The 20,010-nt window shown below is 39.2% G+C and overlaps 1 protein-coding gene across 16 annotated transcripts in view; it reads right to left on the bottom strand.

Moving 5' to 3' along the window:
- The window catches only part of FOXP2 (forkhead box P2), a 655,565-nt gene that overhangs the window by 21,504 nt on the left and 614,051 nt on the right, over positions 1–20,010 (bottom strand). For 15 of the 16 annotated variants that reach the window (XM_061640027.1, XM_061640028.1, XM_061640029.1 and 12 more), the window contains 3 exons: positions 19,842–19,963; positions 18,202–18,271; positions 17,166–17,329 (listed from right to left, as the gene is read on the bottom strand). In XM_061640027.1, coding sequence (XP_061496011.1) covers positions 17,166–17,329; positions 18,202–18,271; positions 19,842–19,963 — 356 coding nt within the window. Of the gene's footprint in view, positions 1–15,603; positions 15,724–17,165; positions 17,330–18,201; positions 18,272–19,841; positions 19,964–20,010 lie in introns of all 16 variants that reach the window. The other variant, XM_061640035.1, reaches the window with a different exon arrangement.

Raw genomic sequence — 20,010 nt, 5'->3', positions numbered from 1 at the left:
TGTCACCTGGTGTGGTCTGCACCCCCCTGCACCCCCCTAGTGACGCCACTGGGGTCGGCTGACGTTTTTATGTATATCTCGAGAACACGACCACCTAGAAACTTAATTTTTAAAAAAATTAAAGGTGAGAGTCACCCCCCTCTGAAGGTGTCACCTGCTGCGGTCCACACACCCCGCACCCCCCTAGTGACCCCACTGGATGGACCCATGGTTTGATTCAGTATATGGTGGCTCCACATGTTCATATATTTGCCATTGTGTTTATTATTTATTTCTCTGTCTTTGCAGTGTTCAAGGTGGATTGTTATATAGCAGCCATATGTCTCAATAAAACCAGGTATGAAACAGCTGTCATCATTTTTATTGAAGAGTACCTTTATGTAATTAGAAACACATCTAATATACCATTTCACCAGTCTGTTTTTGTGGAAACAATGTGGCTACCAACATTTGGAGCTGTCAGCTTCATATGAGTTGCTTCAGAGGTATGGAGATCAGTGGTGGGGAGGAAAAAACAACTACTGGAAGCCAGGAACAGAAATTAAGACAAAAGGAAGAGCCCTTCTGAGTCAGGGTAACATGGATCCAAAGATACAAGTCTCAATATTTGTATATTTGTGGTCCAAGATACCTACTGAATTCCATTCTTTGCCCTATCAATTTAGGCACCTTTGGTTTGTTTCAAAAGTAACACTGGATGTGTGAAAGTAACTTACCTATCTGAAGTTACACTCAGCTGTAGTAATGTTCAAATGAGGTCCCTAGTTCCTACATGTGGAGTGTTAGAATGGCAATGGAGTACACATCACAGATTCCTGGCACGCACATGTAATCCAAAGCAGTTGGTTTATTTCACATAGGAAGCTGATTCATACTGAATCAGACCGTTGGTCCATCTAGCTCAGTATTGTCTACACTGACTGGCAGGGGCTCTCCAGGGTTTCAGACAGGAGTCTCTCCCCAGACCTACCTGGAGTTGCTGGGGGTTGCACCTGGGACCTTCTGCATGCACGGCAGATGCTCCACCACTGAGCTATGACCCTTCCGCAAATAAAATGCTGTGGTTTCAAATACCTGAACCTGGCTCTACGTCTGCTCACACTGTGATTGCCATTAGATAGTGCACACCACTATCTGCCCTGGGCTTCTACTGGGAGAAAGGGTAGGATATACATCTAAAAAATAAATAAAATATCCTATGGCAAGTCATCAGCTGCGGCTTTGTATAAGAAGGTTTGAGTGGCGTGGACACAGTAAACCACCATTCTGCAATATCCCAGAGCCTGAATTTGATGGCATCTCCTCACAAGATGAAGAGAAGCCCCACAGATCCCCCTATATAGTACAGTTGTCCGCAGGAGGCTCCTCCCTTCGGTGGAGACTCTGGGGCATACTTAGACCCTGTTGAATCCCGGAACAACATCTTCTATTGCTGTTTATATAACACCACCTATGTATAAGGTACTTTTTTAAAACACACACACACAAATGTGCTAGGTCCCTGCCCCTAGGGGCTTACAGTCTAAAATGGATACAGGGAAATAACAGAGGAAAGCAGTGAATGGAGGCATGGGTTGAGCAGGGGAAGAATGGGCAAATATGTCAATTACACATACTTTGACTTAGTTACAATAAGTATAGAGACTAGAGGAATAATCCAAAGGCTTGCTGGGAAAGGTGGGCTTTGAGAAGGAACTTAAATGGAAATAAAGGACGTGGATGCATAGAGGCATTCTGAAAGGTAGTTCCAGCTATGAGGGGAAGCAAGGGAAAATGAGCAGTCCTTTCAGGGAGGAGGAGATCTTTGGATAGTGCTAACTTTCCCTTTTTTGCACAGAAATTTAATATTCCTTGTTCAAACTATGCATAATGTAGGTGCTCACAGACTGCAGGTTTTAGGATGTTCTTGTTAGATCCTATGTAAAGAGGCACCGCTAAGGAATAAGAGCACAGGGGTACAAAAGCACCTGGCTAAAAGTTATGGAGATGAATGGTACAGGGCACTGGTGGTCCTGGTCCCAGGCTATGGTCTGACGGCACATAAGGCCAGCTCCCTGCTGAAGCTAAGCAGGGTCAGGTGTGGTCAGTGCCTGGATGGGAGACCGCCTGGGAACCATATGTAACCCTCCTTGGGTTTCTATCATGGAAAGAAAGGTGGGGTATAAATGTAATAAATAAATAAATAAATAAATCTTGCTTGTCAACCATGTGAACTCCTGTATCAGGTCAAGCAGGTAGTTCACATGTTCACAGGATTTTCTCTGCAATGAGTTCTAGAAACATGCTTTAAAATTAGAGTTTTTATTCTCACAAAGCCTAATGCTATGCCAGATTCTATGCATCTGAGCATCATTTGGTCTACTGCATGTGGCAATTGTTCTGTGACTGTCAGCGAGCCTTGAAAGCTTAGATCTTTGGTGCTTCTGTGATGCCGTGCTAACAGCAAATCGGCAGAGCTGGTATAGCCTGTTCCCCACAACCTCAGAACCAAAACCAAAACAAAAAGGAAAAATGTTCAAAACGCATATTTTACTTTTAAACATGTACTTGTGTAGGTTGCTAACATGAAAACAACAAGATCTTGTATATCTCAAGTACATGAAGCTTTAATTAAATGCTGCTGAGCTGGTGTCACCAACAAGAAAGAGGACTTCATGCAATATTTTTAATTATAAATAGCTCATTTTCTACACCGGTTTAAACACAGATTACTTTTTAGATGGAGGGGCACTTTTATGGGCTAAACTATAAAGTTTGTGTATGTGTATTAGATGCATTAGGTTTGGGGTTCTTTCATTTCAGGTTGAAAAACTGTTAAGTAAATACAGAGCAATAAAAAGCCCTTTTCTAAAACAGATCAAAAATCTAGATAGCTTTTTGCTTCTATTAATTTATAAAGAGAAACAGTAAGAAAACCATTCTTTTTCTGCTAGTGAAGCAGCAAAAGCTTTATTATCATTATTTTCTTCAGGGATCATCTATTAAGAGAATCCTACCATGAAAAATGAGAGCTGGATTTTTGCTTTTAGTTCTAAAAGTATCAAGTTCTAAACTGCTCGACTGCAAAATACCTCGGGTGATCCCCTTCTTCCTTACAGCTCATTGGGATCTGTCAGAGCTCCTGAGCTTCACAGTATCATGAGGGTGCCAAGTTATAATGCTGCACACTCAGGCAGAAGCATTTGTGGTGACTGCCCCACCCATCTGGAAAAAGTCTACCCTAAACACCCCTGAGCACTTGAGCAGATGTATTTTAGTGGATACTTGGTTAAAAGGGATCAATGTTGGTAAAGGCCTGTATTTTTAAAACTGTTTTGCTTGTTAATTTAAATTTAGTTGTACTGGTCATTGGATTGACAAACATTTTGTGTGTGTGTCATTTAGTTGGCTATTTTATGTACTTTAAATATAATGACACTTGACTAGAGTCTTTTGAATTGGTCGGGTGAAAAATCTAACTGTAAAAAAGCTTTGCTCTCTTCTAATTTGTCAGGCATTGAAGCTAAGATCCTATGAACATTCTAGCTCTACTCGAGCATTCTAATGCCCTATGCAAGGAGGGAAAGTGGGGAAAAACATGCTAGCTCTGTCCCCTCTCACTGTCCCCATTGTCCTCCATTAGTTGAAAGGATAATCCCCTTCATTTGGGAACTTTTCCTAGTCATGTAGGCTCCCCATGCAATTTAGAACCCTGATCTTCCAGGATTCTAAATTGTGTGGGGCACTTACACAAATAAAGTAGGCTCCACATTGTGTAAGTTTGCCTCAAACTCATGAAGGATGACACGGACAGGAACTGGAGCTGGAGCTGGCATGCTTACCCCCCCCCCATGTGATACTGATCATGTTGGGAATTAGAAAGCCTGCATAGGGCTTCATTGTTCCAGAAGGACAATGTTGTAGGTGAAAAAGGAAAACCAGAGAAAGCTCTGACAAGTAAAACAAACACTTCAAGAAGACAGTGAATATCCAGACAAAGATCTTGAACTGGATCTCAATTCAGTGGGTAAAAAGTTTTCCACCTGTGGGAAACCATTACGCTGGCTTGTGCTGATAAGCAGGTAGGTGGCATTCCATGTAACCTGGGAAATCTTTGGACATTTGGAGAAATCTGAAATTTGGCTTGGAAATTGTATGGGTCAAATTATGAGGAAAAAAAGATGTATGCATGCTCTTCTCACCTGTGACTTTGGTCATAAATGAAGACTCCAATAGGTTTAAAATAGAGGTCAATTTCAATTCTAGCACCAACAGTGACTGATAAGACAGAATCATAGACAAAAGAAACGTCTAGGATAGTGGTGGCAAACCTTTGGCCCTTCAGATGTTGTTGGACTATAACTCCCATCATCCCCGACCACGTGACCATGCTGATCTAGGGCTTGGATCTTCACTAGGCTTCCACAAATGGAAGGACTCCTTGCATTCACAGATGGGACTGAGATTCAGCAGAAGATTCCACTGGAGGAAGTGCCAGAAGCTATTTTTGCTCTGCAAGCTATTTTTGCTCTGCAACCCCCTGCACTGCCTCTCATGCTGGTCCAGAGGGTACCCCAACCATCCAGAGCAGATTTTCATGGGCACCAGGGGCTGTAGGAGGGAGAAATCAGTAAGACTCACTTCCCCCGCTTCTGCTGACAGTGGAACTCCGCTCAGAGGATGCTCTTGCCTGGAGGAAACTCATGATCCCAGCGTAGATTATAGTTAAGGAGTAGCCAATGGTGCCCTCCAGATGCTGTTGGACTACAACTCCAATCGGCTCCAGCCAGCAAGGCCAATCTCAAGGAATGGTAGGAGTTGTAGTCCAACAATATCTGGAGGGTAACATATTTCCTACCCCTGCTCTAGAGTCACACTGTTTTCATTTCACAATATATTAGAACTAGACTTCTTATAGATCTTTACCAGATAGCTAGGAGAGCACATGAGGAGAAGGGAAGAACACAATGGCAGGTAGGGTATAGAGATAGTAGCCCAATCAGATCAGGAGCTCAGAGATCACTGCCAGTGCTCACTTCCTCCTCATTATCAAACAGTGTTGAAGAAAAGCAGGTGAATGTTGTACCATTGAGTTTCTGCAAGTCTACTAAGTTTGGGAGCTGTTTCACGCTGTATGCAACAGCCAAGAACTCTACTAAGCATATCTAATCCACTGCTAGTCCAGCTATATTTCCTGCGACATATATGTGATATGTGTAGACATGCATCTCCACGCAAGCAGTGGAATTGTTAGGGACCTATGACTAAGTGTAGGTTTTTGTCATATCCTCCTAACATTTTCAGACTTCAGATGTAGATCTTGGCTGCCAGAGAAATCGTGAAAGTCTAAGAAGAATGGTATAGCAAATGACCTATACTTGCCTAACACAGAGCCCTTGAGAAAGACAAAAGGACCTGTCTCCTTATCCAACATCTCCTCTTTGAAGACAAATTGTCACTCAAAAGGTTTCAGCCCACAATGGAAGGGGTCAGCAAAGGGGGTCACTGCACATTTTGATAAAATTATCCACCATGGATTGTCAGAATTACAAAATTTAAACTTATGCTGACCTGCAAGTTTGGAGGCTTCGTATCTTAGAGGCATAGTATTTCCTGAAAACAGATTGATACTGCATGTTAGCAATACATGTAGATGTGCTGGAATTCTAAACATTTCAATAGCTGTCAACTAAACTCAAGAGGGACTTTAGTGGTATAACACAAGGTTCTGGTAACTTTGTAATCTAATGCTCCTTTCAAGAGAACTTGCATGTGAACTAAGTGTCTCCCTTGGAATGAGAACACTGCAGGTATAAGAAGTTCAGGAAGGATTTTAATGTGTTGGAATTGTGTGATGTTTTATAGGTTATGTTTTTGCGGTGCAATCCTATGCATGCTTACTTGGAATTTAAATCCCAGTGGGTTCAGTGGGGCTTACTCTCAAGTTAGCATGCACAGATTTGCAGCCTTTGCACATCTTTTTATATTTATGGTTTTCAAAATATTCTAAGCTTTCAGGATAGGGCAGGATAAATCCAGACAAAATACATAGTTCCTACAGCTTTTCAAAATGTATCTCTGAACTCTGAATGCAAATCAGCTTAGAAGTAAAATGTTAGGCATCCATTTCAAAGGAGTCCCCAAGTGGTAATGACTGGGTTAAGAAAAGCACTGTTTATATTTCCTTTGTGATCAATACCACAGACCAGAATATGAAATAAAAGATTCTCTTGATGTTTAGACAGTTGCTATATCCTGAATTTGTGTCAAAACTCACCCCCTTTGGGATTTAAGAAAAACAGGAACACAGTAATGTATACTGGTTCCAGTGGTCCCACTGCTGTGTGACAGGAGGAGGAAATGGGATAGGCAGGAGGGAGTAGGTAGGCAGCAGCACATTTCTGATCCAAAGACCAACAGTCTGAACCAGGCCCATGTCTTCCAAAATTTGAAGATTCAGAAACACCACATTTCAAGATTTTATTTTCTCATGTGAAATAATAACATCTGAAACAAAGTACAAAACTGTAATGTTATGCATCTCAAAAGTGAGAATTGGAATTGTTAGGGCCCACGGTTTAGCATTAAAGTTAGCAGAAAGGCTTTGTCTGCATGGTGATGTACATCTATTATGTAAACAAGAACTGCTTGAGTGAAATTTGCCTTCACTGACTGTTTGTACTAAAGGAATTGTATGGCCATAAAAAAACAGTGAGAGACAAGCAATGAGAAAGAGGTGATACAGAAGAACAGAGGATGAAAAAGGCAACTAAAGAGTACCTATCCCTAGGGATGCAATATTCTACTTAACCTTTATTCTCTACATTTGATTTGTTTGGAATGCAGCAGGTAATATTGAGACTTGGTACTTATGAATAGGGATACAATTGAAAGTTAGTAATTTCCACCTCAAAACCTCTTACACAGCTAGCACTTTAACATATTGTCAATGAAGAGAAAGTATTTTCCAGTTTGGTTTATATAAATACCCTGCAGATTTCCAATATAGTTAATTTGGCAGTTGGACAAAGGTCATGAAATGTTCAATTTTCATATTAAAAGAGGTCATGTTTTGTAGAAACACTTGTTCTTTACTCTGGGGGGATGAATCAGAAAGGGGCCTGTGGGCAGCTTTGAACATGGTAGAAAACAGAGGAAGAAGAAAGGTAACCTGAAATTCTTTTAAAAGGAGCAGGAAAGCTGCAAAAGAGTCAGATGCCTTGTAGATTACCAGGGATTAAACAGAACAACCAAAGAGGGTTAAAGGGATTGCAGGAAAACCGAAATATCCTTAGAAATATCCTTGGAATGATCTTGTATAGATATAAAGTGTGCTCTGGATGGTGGAAGTGAGATTTGAGAACTATTCTGAATAAGAGATATAGTCGTTAGTGCACTATATCAGTTGGACTGCAGAAGGACACAGGGCAGCATTGTGAAAAGTCTGGATATCAAGGAAAGAAATCTGCAGTGCCAAGCCATTGTGGATGCTTTGGTGTATTCCCATGTCCTATGGAAAGCAACCTAATAACTGAACATTTCTACAAAATAAAAGAGATCCAAGCATAACGCAGAAAAGAAGTAAAGGCAGACAGAAGTCATGCATTTAAAGCAGGAATTCAGCAGGACCAGACTCAAATCCAGCTTTGACCTACTGTGGAACACAAAACACAGGCAGAATAATACCTAATAAAACAGGAGTTCCTTAGAAAAACACAAGGCTAGAACATTACAGCACAGTTCATCCCACAAAGGCTGATATTTAGGCTCAGTTCAGATGTAACAATTCTGGTCCAAGAAACTATGGTTATATGACCAACAATGAGCCGTGTGGAATGTTCCCTTTCTACTCTCTTGCACCTTTGTTCAGTATGGCTTGGTTTCTTAAACACCAATTTCTCATGATGTCTTAACTGGGAAACTGTGGCTTGAATGATCCCTGCAAAACTGGATATCAAACCATAGTTTGATCCTGGTTTGTATGGATTGTTCAAACCCCAGCCTCCTGGTTTAGCTGTCATGAGAAACTGTGGTTTAAGGAACCAAGAAGTACTGAATGAATATGCAAGAGAGGGGGAGCACAGAATGCATAGGCACATGACTCATTCCAGCTCCAGCAAGCCATGATTTGATGGACCAGGGATGTCATAGCTGAGCTGTGCCTAAAGCCATGGTTTGATGGACCAGAGCTGTCCACACTCAATGCCCTGACCAAGCCCATTGAAGTCAGACACAGATGCGAAAGTGTGCTTTTAATAGGTTTAATGGATAATTTCAGTGCAGAGCGCTTCATGAAGTAGCTTATTTTATGTATTTATTATTTTAATTTTATCCCACCCTTCCTCCCAGCAGGAGCCCAGGAGCTTACAGGTTACACAGGATTCAGCATCTCTACAGTGCATAACTAGGCACAACTACACAGAACTAAGACATTGCAGCAATTAGATATGCCCCCTTACAAACCTTAAATAAATGTGGGCAGGCTCCTTCTACTTGCGTGAGAAAGATGTCATGGATGGGTGCATGCAAGCACTCCTCCTCAGTGGGACAGTGGGAAGCCTAGTGAGTCTGCCAGCACAGTAGCCTACGTGTCTAAGGTGAGGGCAGCGCAGACACTTCAGCAAGGTCCTTCTCAGGAGAGGTGTACGTGGTGGCAAAGGCAGGGCAAGTGAGGAAGGGGCGTGAAGGGAAGGTGAAGAGGTGGCCTCCTGATCAGGCAGCACTTATCAATTATAACTGGAGCTACAGGGGTGGAGCTCTCACTGTTAGTGGCATGGAAGCCTTTGCCCTCAACCCCTCTGAATAAAGTCACTCGGCCCCTCCCCCAAATCCCATTCCAACTCTTCCTCATTATCCTCATTGCTCCAAGACAGTTCCATGGCACTCATGCCACTCAAACTTATACAATTCTTTCAGGATTGGTTCCCCCCCCCACTTAGTATTATTTAGGTCTGAGTTGTAGTACCATAATAGATTTTAAGAAAAAAGCTCATGTGATTTAAATTGATTAATTTAAAATTAATTTAAAACTTCTCCCTCACTGTCAACTTGCGTAACCTCTTTTGTCTTGTGAATTGTTCAGTATTGATAGAAATCCCAAATCCAAAATAAACCTCTGTAAAGTAGAATGAATCATGATTTATGTTATAGCCTATTAAACTGCTCAACAAGCCAATGTAAAACACATTCTGAAAAATCCAGCCAACAATCACCCCCCTTTCTCTCTCTCTCACACACACACACACGAGAACAACTGAAATGGAATAGTGTTTTAGTTATCTAGCTCTCATCACCTTTTATTTCATTCTCTTATATACCATAACCTCTGTTCTCCTGCACGTATTCCAGTGCATCCATTCCCGCCCCCCTTGTTGTCACTGCATGCCTTTGCAATGGCCATTTTATCAGGGCCATAGCTCATTCCTTTCACATCAACCTCTTATTATAAATTGCCCACTCTTTGTTGTTTTGGCACTAATCACCAGGGGCTGGCTCAAACATGTATATTCATTGCTTGAATGTTTACAACGATAAATGTGAACTGATTCCACTGATAAAGCACTATGCTTGAGAAGATGTGAGGAAATATCTATCTAGGTCTGTGAAACATTAGGTCTGTGAAATGATAGCTCACTCACATGTGGGCCATCACTTGATGCTGCAGCTATCAAGTTATGAACATGCATGTATGAACCAGCTCTTGATGACTGGCAGCTGATTGTGAACTGAACCTACTGTGGAGGTGATACAAATGTTCTGTCTGTGGTACTGTATCTATAATGGCCTAGGGTCATTTACACATTCAAGTCATGACTTAAATGTTGCAGTCATCAAGTGACTAACTTTTATGTGTGAACATAGTCTTTATGTGTTTATAAATGACGTGTCTCTTCTGCCCTGTAAACTTCCCACTGCTAGCACTGTCATCTTTTGGCTTTTGTTGTGCTGGTTAAAGGCTAAGAATTGCAGGCTGGGATCAAATATGCTTCCATTTGTAGGATTTTGTTGTCATATATAGTCACAAACCTAACCATAATGGTTAAAATTCAAGCAATTAGCATCCCAGCTTGCGTGTGTGTGTGTGTGTGTGTGTGTGTGTGTGGATGTGGCCCAGGGGTCTACAAACATATCCAATTGTTGAGAATTCAAAAGAGGATGGAATAAAGTTTTCAGCAAAGCATCCATGCATTTTGCTTCTATATAGATCCCACAAAACCCCAAAGGATTCTGCAAACTTCCACAATCCATACTATGGGGATATGATACTTTTCAGCATAAGACAGCTGCAGGCACTCTATCTCGAGAGCGATCTTTTTGTTAGGAGGAAGTAGAAAGAATTGTGAAAGTGCAACAAATGGGGGTTAGAATATTATATGAAAAAAAGGAACATCAACTCTTCGATCAAAGGCATGTAACATTTAAACAACTAAAGAGGAAATGATAAAGGGCTGCAGCGGCTGCTGAGCGCAACAGCACATAAGGGTAGAAAGATCAGGGAGTTGATGAGCAGGGAAGCGAAATACAAGAGGCTACATCTAAAATGTGAAGTGAAACAATATAAAGTGAATATAGAGGAGAACAGGAGAAAGCATGTTTTCTGGAGTTGGAGGAGGGAAAACGTTACCTGTGAACTGTATCTGTTAAAGCATAGAAAAATTTCAATCCCACAGGAAAAGTATTTGTTCTTTTAGTACCACATGTCAGGAGCTGCACGGATTCTCCATCCCCCTTTCCAGAAATACATACACTCCTAAATGCTTATTTTCACATGATCCATAATATTATTATAAATATTAAGGATTTAAATGCAACAAGAAGGTGGAGTGCTACCTTTTTGCTCAATTGGCTTGTCGATTTGAAATGCCAGGTGGTGCTCCTAAAACCTGAAACATTCATTCAGACAGATAAAGCCTACATGTGCATCTGATGATACAAAAGGTCAGATAAAAACTTCAGCATCTTATGAAGCCAATGAGTAGCAATCTCCTCAGCAAGAAGGCAAATAACATATCACAATGTAGGTACGACAGACAAATCTGTCAATTTCAGTTTCTTTCTATTTCTCATTTTTTTCAATTCCATTTGCCACATTTCTGCATCAATTTACAATTTGTTTTTTTAAGGTCCTCATGAAAATTCATCATTTTAGTACTCATTTCTCCTAATACATGTATTTTTGGAGGCAATTTTGCTTAATATACACATTTTGCAAATATGGTTCCCTAATATAATGTATGTGATATGCTATTTTCACTAATAAATGTATTTTTAAACACAATTTCCTCTAATATATGCATTTGTGTACACATTCTTTGATTGGAGATCTGCTTCACAAAATTCAGAGAAGTGCAAATTTCAAATGCTAGCTGTGTTTCTGTTCACAGATCGTTTCAGGAAGTGCAAATTAGGTAGGTTCTCATTAAAATGCAAACAGAACCAAATTTCTTCCCCATCCCTAACTGTAGGTAGTATTTTCAATTATTTTGCTGGCCTTTTTAAGATTACAAAATTAAGACTGCAACATAACAACATTTTCACCTGCATTAATACATTACAACAATAAGATTAAATGGTGCTGATGCATGATATATTTCACAAAATGCTGTAGAAGTGGTATCATCACTGACTCAATTAAATGATTCTCAATCATTCTTTCAAAGCTAGGTAAAGCTCTAAGCATTTGATTTATTTTATAATATTCGGTGAGCAAATCTCACCCAGTGAACAAGGCCTTTTCCTCATAGAAGCTTTCTATGACCGAACAAGCCTCCAAAGTAAATTCAGATGTATCATGAGATGGGACAAAAAGCAGAAATACAAAAATGTAAAGACAGGGGGACAGGAATGTTATGAAGTTAAAACACAAGGGAATGAAAGGGATTGCAACTGGAATGATAGGTAACCTACTGTACGTAGTGTGAAAGCGTAACAGTAGGAGACTGGAATAATCAGATATGGGAACAATCTGACAATGGACTGGTTTCAAATTGAAGCACCTCAAACAGACCTTACAGCAGAATAATCACACTTGCCTTTGGGAATAAAATTTAAAGAATAAAAAAAAGTTTGATAACATAAGAAGTTTGATGTTTATGCAGATCAAACTGCAAAGCAGCAGCAGCAGAAGCAGCAGAAGCAGCAGAAGAAGACGACGACCCAGGCTGGGCAAAAGTTGGAAAGGTAAAGAAGACAGGGGATGGGAAAGACAGCAGAAACAAAGGATGGAAAAAAGAGCATTGAACATATGCAGAGCTAAAACTTTCCTTTCTTGCATAGTATAGTGTAGAAAGGAAAGACTGTCTGAGCTTGCATATGTTCATCTTTCAGACAAGCTTCTTTCTTATTGTTTTCTTCCCCAGCACACTAGCATCTCACCCACTGTGTCCACAGCCATCTATCTATCTCCATCACCACCCTGGCTTTGCTGTGGTGGCAAGGAGCCCCTCCTGCCATTGGTGTTTATTCTACCGTGACCCATTCATTCACAGATGCAAGTCGGTCTCTGGCAATTAACTAGTGGTTAACACACATGTGTGAAGTAGTCCTGTCTCCAATTCCTTACTATTCATGTGAACCTAAAGACCTGGTCCCAGTAACAGTAGATGACATTGGGCTATAAGGAAGTTTCCTGTGTTCCTATTACCTTTTTTTAAACTCAAAGGGGAAATGCTTTTGTCCCTCATGCAAATTGGTATTGCTTTTGCAATGGAAGGCATACCAAATGCTGAACAGAAACAGGAAGGCTCTAAGAAAAGTTAACATTAGAAAATCACATTGTTGCTCACATTCATCATTGTACCTTCTGGGTGTGGAAATCCCAATAGGAAGATCAGTTTTTGGTGTCACAACATGGTAACAGTCAATGGCCATGTTCACATGTAACACTATATAACAAGGTTTACATTATGTGCAGAAGTTGGAATGAACCCAAGAAAGATTTGAGCTTGCACGAACAGAACCATCAGCAGAACCAGAGATTGTGGTTTATAAGAAACTGATTAATTTAACAAGTCAGCTTCAAAAATATGGTTTGAAGTTGGATTGTTCTGAAACTGAGCAGAGTTGTTCTAAAACTGAAAAACCATGATTCTTGGTTCATATGGAATGTCAGCCTGAGACTGAGAAAGTGAACCTAAATTCTGAATAAGTCCTCCTCTTGGCTACATAGGGAACATGCAAACCCAGGTGTTGCTTGGACTCATTTTAGCTTGTGCACACAGTGCTAAACCATAGTTTAGAGTTAAGTGTGAAATAGGAGACTGTTGTCAATTTACAAATGCCAAAGCAACCAGTGCTCAACTGTCTGTACCTGCCATCGACAATATTTCATATCTTATTTTTAATTTCATGATTCATGAATGAGCACATGGATATCCATGGCTCCATGCAGCCCAAACAGAATGCACAAATATGGAAAAGACCCATGTCAATTGGCTAACCAAGTGATTACTCTGTACAGGTATTATCAGAGCCCCATGGGAATAGACCTGGGAAAATAGCTCATACACTGTCTTGGTAATTATGACTGAGGTATTATTTTGTGAGATCTTTGGGGAGAGGCAGCATAGATCTTGAGTTTGGACATTTGGCACTTCAGTTAAATTCCCTGTTGCCTTGATAAGTCCCTCTGAGCTTTGCACAAACCATGGTCTCTCATCATATAGAAAGTACTGCAACCTTTGAACTCTCTGGGACAGAGACACACCTCAGTCTGAATTGACTTTTATAGCCAGTTTGGTTTTTCCGGATCATTTAAATTCATTCCTAGAATGAACATGTAAGGAATAAAAACTGTGCTTCTGTGCATGTGCAGAATACATTTTTCCCCACACTAAGTACCAACACACACCTGGAATTCGAAGGTAGGAACTTCCACATTGCAATTTTAAACAGGTCAACAAAGCATAGTTAAAATTATCCCAACTCGAGCAGGAGCTGCTTCACTTATTAGCTTCCTGTGAGATTGGCTCCTATGCCATTCAGGATTTCTGCAACAAACACAATAGTCTGATAATGGGCTAATCAGTCTATAGTCCTATGACCTGAACGTAAACCTGAATACAACTTGCTCTGTTTCTTAGACTTAAGAGTCAAAATACACTTGAGATGGGAATTCCATGATTGGAACTCCTGATGTGTTTTTATTTTACAAAAGGCAGCTTGCAGGGCCTCCAATCTGGATCAGGACCATGGAGCACTTGGGAAGGGGAGATTTAATCCTTTGCCTGTGCATTTTTGTCATGTTCCAGTTCGCTCTCTGAATATGTCATGAGTCACAGAGGGAAAAATAATATCTGAAGTCTGTAAGTTTTGCCCTGCAGTATGGGGGATGGAGGGTGATTTAAGTTGGGAAATTTATTGATCCCAGAGTAAAGTGTTAAACCGACCCCCATGATCCAGTCCCAATCCAAACTGGCTGCTTGTAAAATAAAAATTGTTGGGAATTCCAGTCATTGAGCTCCCACATCATATGTAGTTTCACCTTAATAAAAGGGCGCAGAGCCTACCTAAGGACCCTATAGTATGAAATCAATTAAATTGAAGAGCAAGGACTTTGTAAGCTTTTATTGCTTTTACTCAGAAGTTTTGCTTCATTCTGATTCTCATTCATTACAAATTTATTTGAGGTAGGTTATTTGACTACATAATTGGTGCGTTTCTAAAAAAACTTACCAACTCAATAGACAGAAATACCACAGACCTGATATAGATCATACAACATCCAACTGTTTGGCAAACATTCTGTGACTAATGCTATGAATTACAGCTACCTGTCTGACACCCTGATCTTATTAGTTTGTGAGAGCATATCTGCTTTACGTAGTATCATTGAAATACTGATGGTAGAAAAAAATATGTTAAACTACACTTGAATACTGCTTCTATGGCCCACCCTAAGCAGTTACGTGCTAGTGAAGGAAGTCTTGGGACATGATATCTTCTCCCTCATTTTTGATACTTAGCTTTGTATCTCCTTCCACAAAGTTGTCCATCTCTTTCACTGAAATTATTGGCATAATCTGCAATCAGTTTTAGTCACTAACATACCCACACACTTTGTAGTATGAAGAGACCCCTCTGCACACCATAAAGAGTAGTGCATGCTAAGTGGATGCACATGGTATATGCAAGCTATCCCACACATAATCAGCATGCAATGCTTAGTACACATACACACACACACACACGCACAGAGAGAGAGAGAGAGAGAGAGAGAGAGATCTGTTACCATGTTTCCAAACAACTCTAAAAAGCAAATGTCATTCATTTTTGTGAAATAGCTGTTTTTAATACACATGATCTAACTCTTAGTTTGCTCTTTAAAGTTTTATTGTCTTGGCATTTTAGATAGAAAGAGAGCATTAGCATACTCAGGAGAACTGCTAAAAGTAAAAGGCCTAAAGCTACCCAATGCATGGTTGATAGCATACAGCATGGGATATAAAAACTTTTGTCTGATGGCTCACTTTACTTGTTCTAGAGTACTGTTGCTCTCCTGAGCTTATATTCATGTTCTTTCTATTTCAAGTTTTATTACTTTTTTTGTATTATTTAATACATCTAAAGACACTTCCAAAAGATAAATTTTTCCATTTTGAAAAAAAGTAATGGTTTGGAACTCACTAAAGCACATTAATGGTCTTGCTCAGAAGCGTGTCTGTATGTTTTTTTCCTCTCCTCAAGGTGATGCAATAAATGGCAAATAAAGCAATTAGGTATATGATCTTCAAGATAAAAATATATCTGTAAGATAATATATTTACAGGACTTGCAAGAGAAATAAAACAGGAAGCAAAACACTTGGAAACCTCCAAGCGTTCAAAGGCAAATCAAAACGAACATCTCTGATAATGTACTAGAAAAAACCTATAGAGCTTTGCTTGCAGTTACTATTGCAGCATTACATATATAATAAATATGGTGTAGCATTTTAAATACAAATATATTAATTTTAACTAAGGACATGACTGCATATTTAAAAGAATCATCCTACATCTATGTCCACTTAGATAACACATCTCTAAATATTATATAAATACCTGGAAAATGATACTTCAAAGGTACATGTTTTACTATTTACTAAACAACACTGGCACATTTGACACCCCCGATTAACGCCAGGCATTTCTTAGGCCTCATACACATTTCTGAAATCCACAATACATCAATTTTTAATACTGCCACTCTCTGAGCTGCATTAAAAAGATGGTGGGGGAAAGATTTTAGAGTAATTAATGATATAGTTAGCTGCTAAATATTAATAGGAATCGTAGTCTTGCATAAAATATAACATATAAACCTTGCCAATACAGACGCACCAGTAATTAAAGTTGAATATGTAATTACACTGATTTATAAGACAGGCAAAAAGTTACACTTTACTAGCTTCTATGTAAACTCTGGATAATAGTTAAACTTTGCATTTTATGGTTATATAAATGGGCAGTATCTCTGTGACAGTCTATAAACTTGTAAGTCTAGTTATATTGCAACTAATTCTAACTGGACTGATCTTGCGACATAACATTACAGACTAAAGTTCAGTAAAGACCTGTTGGGTATGCTTTGTGTCGGATTCCTGGATTGAGCAAGGATTGGAATCAACAGCCTTATAGGCCCCTTCCAACTCTACTATTTTATTATTCTATGATTCTAAGAATCCAGAAATTTGATAGAAAGGAATTAATTGCATTGAATATTCATATAATGATGACCAAAGGCATAGTAAAATAACAATAACCTACACCTATATTATGAATAATGCCATGCCAATATCTATTGCAATCATACCAATAATTTGCTTCTGAAGGCTGCAGTCCTGTAACATATACAATCAAGTCCTATCTAACCCAAGTGATTGCATAAGCAGACATAATTGTATGGAGGGCTGCAGCCCAAGGCCACAATCTACAGATCCGTCAGAGAATGGGATTCCCATTCTAATCTATGTGAGAGAAGCATTCTGCGTGCACTCAAGCACTACTCATTGCCTGCTATGAGCACTATCATGCCATCATGCAGTGAACTAGAAACATTTGCATTTGTGCGTGTGTGGGTTGTAGCATACATTGAAGGAGCTGTTTCTCAGTCCACATGGATAGTTCCATGTGCATTGGAACGGATGTTAGAGGAACACAAAGATTCTGAAAAATTGTTTCTCACTAAAGCATGCTAACCACACTTACATGTGAGGCTGAGGAGAGCAGCCTGGACTGCTGTTTCCATTGCTGTCAATGTGATCCAGCGAACCATTGAGGTCTTCATGGACTGCCTGTAGTAAGCCACTGGATGCGTTATTTATCAATCCGGGATTACTAAGCAAAGGTAAACTACTCTCTGCCAGTGCAGCCTAGCAAAATAAAGATTATGCAGAATTCTTAGTCATTATATAGTTGGAAGCAGCTTCAATATGTATTGATGTATATGTGTGTAAACAGGCCCAAATTATGACTAGAAACATCTTTGAGCCATTTGTTTCATATCTGACTTTGTACACTTGCCCACATATTCTTGCAGTGCTGGATGGAGCCACTAAATATGCTCTGACACTGATATGCACAATGTTTTCTGCTTTCAAACTATTTTTATCTCTAAAGTGCATTTAAACCCTCAACCCTGTGGCCTAACATGCAGTGTAAAGTTCTTTTGTACTGCAGACATTAGCTAGATTATAAAAAAAAATGACCACAACTTAACTCAAAATAAAAGAGTCCTGACATTTGCCTTTTCTGCATAAAAATTATATCTTATAATTAAACTTTAAAGTTTTTGCCATGAGCACCATGTTCACCAACACTATGATGTGAAATCATTCATGACAGCTTGGATAAATATTAATGCATATCCACATGCATTTGCAAAAGCTTCTATCAATCTAGCATTTGCAGCAAAACCGAGTGTTCCAGATTTTGCCACAGGGTGTCCTTCTTGCTTCTTCACATCAAAAGTAATGAGAATTAGAACTAGTACTTCTTGCAGTGCTAGGTAATACAACTTACTTGGGTAATTAATACACCTATTATTAGCAATCCCATAACATCCATAACATTCAGATAAACGTAAACAAGAAGAGCTCTGTAACAGAGAACATGACTAGAATGAAATGGACATTTAAAAGAAAAAATTGGCCAGTGAATACTGTGGCATACAGAAAAACGGCAGCCGATTTCTGAGCTTTAAAATAAAATAAAATAAAATAAAAGAATGATTGAACAGGTTTACCTGTAAGCTTGCATTAAGTGCTGCTCCATAGCCTAAGCTGGTGGGTATGTTCTTCACTAACGTTGGGCTTCTGAAAATAAATAAATTTTCAAAGATTTATTTATTTATTTTAAGGAAGGCTTGCATTCAGGGTGACACAGCATGTTAATAAATGAATATTCACATCAGAAAAAAAATAATTCTAAATAAAAAATGAAATAGGACTGGTGGGATTTCAATTTACTAAGCCAGAGAAATTTATGTACATCAAACCATCAAGTTATTGAATATAATTTAACCTACATGATGCTTTCTGTTCAGAAAAAGGCCCAGTGAAACAATGCACATTCTGATCTGCACTGGAATTTTCTCACATTGAATAGAAAAACTGTTAGTACTATATATGTGGCTACTGATAATGATATTATATTTTCAGTTGGCTAAGAGATTTCTAACCACAACATACATATTGTATCTTTTTGTATGCAAGGGGCACAAACCAAGGAAGTCTTCTACATGCGTACACAGGCCTGACCTTAAGGAGTTAGATTATTTCAAAGAGCCAATTCCCTCTCCCCTCTCCAGTACCTGCCATGCTGCAACTCAAGCTGCTGTTTAAACAAGAATTTTCAACAGTAGCTTGTGATATGGCAAAGGAGAAGGGTGCAGCTCTGAAATAAAGAGAGAACACCACTGTGTGCATAGAGTGGTCGGCACACTTTTCTAGATTGTAACCCCAGAGAAACAAAGAAGATAAAATTTCTACCATGCTGAAAAACGAATATCTAGCTCCTCAAAATGAATTAAAATGTGTTTTATTGTGAATCAATGCAAGGATCAAAATTAAGAAAAAACTTATTTCCAGAATACTAATATAGGATGACTATACATGCTATCATTTCTGAAATCTAGAAATATATGCTGAATTGTAACATGTCAATAAATGTATATAAACAACCACAGCTTTATTGTCAGCTTTGTTGAACATTGTTTGAAAGGAAAAGGGGGGGGGATTTATTTGCCACTATTTTCATGGTTCTACATGAAGAAACGGAATTAATTTGAACACAGGGCAGATATCATGCAAACATCCTTCTACAAGACCTTCATATGAATTTTGCCTCATTGTGAAGGTATTTTTGAGGTTACAACTGAGGGTCTGAATACCCAGTATTCCACAATGAACTTGAATGATTCCCTACTTTGGTCAAATGTTTACAGTAAAAGCAAGCCAATATCAAGTGCAAACACATGGGAAGCACATGTAACATGGGGCAAAATTTAATATAGGCTAGAAAGGATTTCTAACATATGGATTTAAAATAATAAATATATGGCAAAATGTACATTCATTGTTGTTGCTTTACAAATTCTTGAAAAGTTTAATGGCTTTTATTTGTACCATGCTTCATGGGATACAATAAGCAGTTAAAAAATAACAACCAGGAAAGCACCATTTAGAATCCATATGAAATAAATGTACCTGATTAAAACACAAAACATCCTGAAACCTATTAGCTTGGATACATTCTTAATATGACTGTTTGTATTTTGTCTCTGAGGCTGAAGCAGTCACATGTACCCACTAGGTTACAGAATGACAAAACATTTCAGCTGAAAGAAGAAAACGGGAGAACCCACCCTTCACCCCTCACACATACCCCGTTATCTTTTGAGACCTTCGCTTCTGGTATTCTACTTCATCCACTGTCCATACTGCTCCTTTAACATTTTCTACTCGAACAAAACACTTGTGCAGGCTAAGATTATGTCGTACTGCATTCTAAATCAGACACAAAAGGGGTGGGGGTGGGGAAAGAAAGGTGGAAA

Source organism: Rhineura floridana, chromosome 8 (genome assembly GCF_030035675.1).
Source record: "Rhineura floridana isolate rRhiFlo1 chromosome 8, rRhiFlo1.hap2, whole genome shotgun sequence".
NCBI lineage: Eukaryota > Metazoa > Chordata > Lepidosauria > Squamata > Rhineuridae > Rhineura > Rhineura floridana.
The sequence above is the reverse complement of the archived record's forward strand: the minus strand, read 5'-3'. Positions and strand labels throughout refer to the sequence as shown.